Source organism: Anarrhichthys ocellatus, unplaced genomic scaffold, assembly GCF_004355925.1.
Source record: "Anarrhichthys ocellatus isolate YVR2014 unplaced genomic scaffold, GSC_Weel_1.0 scaffold3906, whole genome shotgun sequence".
Taxonomy (NCBI): domain Eukaryota; kingdom Metazoa; phylum Chordata; class Actinopteri; order Perciformes; family Anarhichadidae; genus Anarrhichthys; species Anarrhichthys ocellatus.
In genome coordinates, this window is record NW_022283880.1 from 1 (window position 1) to 5039 (window position 5039).

At 41.3% G+C, this 5039-nt stretch overlaps 1 protein-coding gene across 1 annotated transcript; it reads right to left on the minus strand.

The window, feature by feature from the left end:
• Nucleotides 1-6: 6 nt before the first annotated feature.
• LOC116379215 (3'-5' RNA helicase YTHDC2-like) lies at nucleotides 7-4371 on the minus strand (the record flags this gene model as incomplete). Its single annotated transcript, XM_031841156.1, has 4 exons — nucleotides 7-693; nucleotides 1345-1471; nucleotides 3841-4113; nucleotides 4266-4371. Coding segments are annotated over 4 exons (769 nt in total), but the record flags the coding sequence as incomplete, so codon positions are not given.
• Nucleotides 4372-5039: the final 668 nt, after the last annotated feature.

The following is a 5039-nucleotide window of genomic DNA, read 5'->3' on the forward strand; positions in this document are numbered from 1 at the left end:
ACACACACACACACACACACACACACACACACACACACACACCTAAAACCTTTTGTCTGTTAATCTGTCTGTCGGTGCTGTGTATAGGGGCTGCAGAGAAAATCCACTTCATCCAATGTGCATGAAAGTAAAGAAAATATGCACCAAGCCATAGTTGCAGGGGATCCATGTGTACATGCAGTTCCCTCCTCTGTGGCTCACTAACTGTGTGGCTTCAGAGGACAAACCTACATGGATTTGACTCTTTTAAAAAGCTAGAAACCAAAATGCTTAAAGGGTTATATCCATGTCCTTTCTTTCTCTACAGAATTTTTTGACAAGATATGTGTTCATAATGTGTGTAATAACTAGGCATGGATTCTGCAGGTCTTGTAAAGCTCCGACACCTCTGGACAGCGCTCAGTGGATAGAAAGGAGAGTTAAGATCCTTCTAGTGATGAGACCACAATGTAAAGACAGGATTACATATTAATGAAATCATTTTTTCCCCTACCTCCTTGAACTGGCTCAGGATAGATGTGGGATGAAAGTGGACCTTCTTCTCCCGGTTACAGGAGAGCAGGGAGGTCTCCTGGTTGATATTGACCAGGTTTGGATACATGCCAGCCATCAGAGCTGCCTTCACCACGGCCCAGTTCTCAGAGTTCCGATTCACATCCCGGATGTTACTGCTCCCACGGACTCGCACGAAACCTGGGAAAAAACAGGCCGCTTTAAATCCAGTCTTCATTTATGCATGCGACAAAAACTACTTCAATAACAAATGTGTTTTCTTCCTTCAAAGTCAGACTTCCATGTTTGTACTTTTATATGTCGGGACATATTTACTGGGAGTAGGGGCCACAATTCTCCAATCGATTCAAACTTCCGATTTAAATGTCACAATGTGTTTTGGATCTATGCCATCGTTAGACTATGGGGTCTTGCTTCATAAAGATCAACAGATCATTGGTTTTATTTCCTGACAACTGTCATTTTCTTCTTTAAAATGAGAGGCTACGTGGTTTCAAGGGTGCATGTTTTAGGAACGTACCACACTAACGCCATGTGCTGACATTTAAATGATGTATTTAATATACGATAACAATAACTTATTTCACCAGCAAACTGGGAAAAACTGTTAAACAACAAAAATAAGATGGCAGGAGGGTTTACAACAGCTTGAGTTTACGAGGTGAACCTGAATGCACCATGAAGTCTCTGTCTCCGCCACATGCTTTACTGTACAAAGCGATCTAGACACACAATGGATGTTAAGTGGATAACAGGCAGTCTGGTGATGGCGGGTCAAACCACACACCTGGTTGGTGTGGAATATAAAATGAAAATGAAAGTGGAACGGACCAATGGCTCGGAGCTGTCCCAGCAGCTGTGTCCTCATGCCGAGTATCATGTCCATGGTGGCCTGGGACAGGAAGTTCTTCTCACAGAAGGATCTCTCCCAGCCTTCACTGCGGGCCTTCTGCCATGCCTGACACCACACAGGACAAACATGAACTCCATTCAGCTGGGGAATATCACTTTATATGTGCATCATGATTAATTGTCACACATTACTTGATAACAATACTCTGACTAATAATGCGACCATTATGTCACATTTTGTGACCATTTTTGGAGACAGTGCTCCTACATTTCATAACTAGGAGTACCAGTGTGAGTTGTTGATATTTCCCCGATTTTTTTCTTCTTCTTTAAATCATCATATATCGACAGACAGACAGACAGACACAGAGAGAGCGAGAGAGAGAGATCCACACTCAGGTTTGCAGTGGTGCTACATTCATTCATTGGATACTTTAAAATTAAAACAATTCTGATTCATCAACAGTGCACAGATTTATTTGGTGAATGGGGGACTGTAGGGCCGTCACAAGCAATCCCAAAACAATTACTGGGTCGTAACTGCCCCCAGACAGAGTGCACCCGAGAGATGCTGAAGTTATACTTTGCAGAGCTCACAGCGATCTGTCCAATATCCAACTCTTCCATTGTTTGTTTTCCAGCCATGGAGTTGTGTTGTGCCAAACTTATGTGTAACTATTGAATCACACCTATCAAATAAACCAAAGAGCGCCTAACAAAGGATTGGAAAACCGTAGTCTAAATCAAAAAGAAAGTAACATCTCAGCTCAGCACAATTACAATAGCCCACTTTTATAGGACATTCCCGAAAGACTTGACCGCACAATTTATTATTTGGTGTTCATGTTCAAAAAAAGCACAATTTCACAAAATTTCTTCTGTTAATAGTGTATTACAAAGTCAGGGTCATAATACAGTTAAGATGGAAACAAATCTGGGTGTGTTGCGTTACATGTCGATTAAGTGGTGCGACAAAATGTTGTTCTGGTGCTCCTAACATTTTCAGTAAGGCCGTAGTGGAAACAGTGAGTCGGGAGCCCTGTTTTGTTTTCTCCGTTTTGATTTCTTTGTCCAAAATACTATATGACCAGTTGAAAAAAAAAAAATATATATATTCTGCTTAAAAAGAGGTGAGAATAAAGTATGTGATATTGATGATGAATGACTGAATGTCTATGCTATATTGTAGCTTACAGCCTATTGTTTCAACTTCATTCTCTCCACCAGAAGGATCATGCAATCGGTTGCGTGAGTGAGTGTGTGAGTGACTGTTAACCTCTGTATCTGTCCACTAATCTCTCATTCTGCTGCAGCAAACTGCATCATATTCTGAGGGTGTAGTTATGGCTGCATGTTCAAGGACCTCTAGCGGTTAATGTGATTCACACTTTCACAGAAAAAGTTTTATACTGCCACTGACTGCCTGCTGCTCATCACTCACTACTTTTAAAGGCCCCCGTCTGGTAGGGGCCACTAGTGATGACACAGCTGAGAGCATCTACACCCCCCAGTAGCTGCTGATAATAAAGGACAAGAGTTTGCAGTGTGTTTGGCTAACAGCTAACAGAACTACCAGCACAAACAACGCTGTACTTCTCCAACACCAGCTGGCAGAGATCTGCACTATATACCGCACCGCTAGATATGACTAAATCCTACACACTGGTCCTTTAAGTGGGAAAAAAAGTGGCAAACTAGGGTTGGGCGATATGATATGTACCGTGTGACAGTAAAAATGAGTCTAACAGTAGATATTTGGCAATACCACTTCAACCGCAGTAGCTATTCTCCCGTGATACAAATGTGTGTGATTTTTGTATTGCAATGACTAAAGTCAGGCTGGTATTTATGTACGTCTGTTAATTTTAGAAATCTGTTACAATTGAAATTATTATTCTCAAGAAATTTAAAAGCTTCAATTTTGAAAGTATTTTGGTTTTACTGTTTTGACTGTTTTTAACTCAAGCTTTGTCTCATGTGAGTCAGTTGTTTTTGTTTGTATGGAAGTTCTAAATACGGTAAAAGTAGAAATTAATCAAATGTGATGAAGTACATTATGATTATTTTAAACCATTTCTTAATTGAATTTACAGAACAACTACTGTATCGTCATCTAAAATGACATATACGGTGATAGAAGATCTTGACCATATCGCCCATCCCCCCTGTCTCAAACAGTGTAAAAGGCCCAGATATCCAGCAGCAGTTATCCAATTGCCCATCTTGTTTTGAAAAAAGCAGCCTGATAATGGGTAGATAACAAGTTGCTGCTCCCTCTAAACCACAGCAATAATGCATGAGCAGTTTAACTAAACAATAATCAGGCATTCAGGCATGCTGTATTTTCAATTCATAGAGACCTGAGGAGGTAAAACTAGAATGTATTTCAAAGGAGAAAAAAAGATAAGATTACAAGAAGCATCCCTTTACATCTCCCCTCAAATCAAGGGCTTCCCATATTCATCCCCCACCTACCTGGAAGGCTCTCAGCAGGGCCATGTGGTCGCTGAAGGAGGTGGAGGTGAAACATTTGCGGTTGTGTAGTGCAGCTCTTCTCTGAGATCCCTGAGCGGGAAGGATGAAAGGGTCTCGGTAGGCCAGTGTACAGGCAATGGTTAGAATGGGGTCCAGACACTTGAGCACCACAGCGCACAGCACCATCTTGCCCAAGTGGGGATCCACGGGGAGATCAGCCAGGTGGTAGCCCAGATCAGTCAGGTCTTCATACTGGTCCATAGCATCTATTGTCTGCAGAGAACGGTACTATGTAGTGGTGCCAACTCCATGACCTTTTTTTTTTGACTGCAATACTGAATGTGGATGTGTAGGCTTGTATGTGCTTGAGTAGTTGCTTGTGTCAGAGATCAGGAATAATTGAGGTACATAGTAATATTTGTTACCTTTAGCATCTGCACAGCGTTCCTGATGGCATGTGCAGCAGGAGGCTGTGGAGCTTTGGACAAGAACTCAGCTACTGGACAGGAGGAGGGGGGCCAGCAGTTTGGTCTGCAGACACAGTTCCTTACACACACACAACATATTATCACTATTACAGCCCATTACTAAGGCTACTGCATCTAAGTAGGTCTCTGTTGGTGCTCATCAAGATCTACTTAATTCTATTACAATCCTCCAATAATAACAAAGAAAATACCAAACTTTGCCATGTTAAGCCCAGAGGAGAAACTGTCAGTTGGTGAAGGGACAGCTGCTCCTCTGGCAGCTGAATATGTATCTGCCTGCCACAGCCTGAGAAACACAGTCACTAATAGATCCACAAAATTAAGTAACTCTATTAAACTGTATAATATATTTCATGTAATATATTGGACTGTATCAGTATAACCTGCATATGAATCCTGTGTATTTAATATGCAATATGTGTATTCTGTAAAATGCTTTCGCAACATATTTTTGTTCAGGCGAATAAAGCTAAATTGAATTGAAAACATATAAATAATCGAGGCAGTGAATGTAATAGAATGATAATAATAATAAGCAGTTAATGATGAACACTAAGCAGAGCATTCATTTTGTGGAAAAACTGAGTGTAAATCTTAAAACGCTTGCTGTGAAGAATGTCTTGAAAGCAAGTACGTCCACACGTAACAGGCTATGGAGGGTGTGTGTGGGTGGGTGTGTGTGTGTGTGTGTGTGTGTGTGTGTGTGTGTGT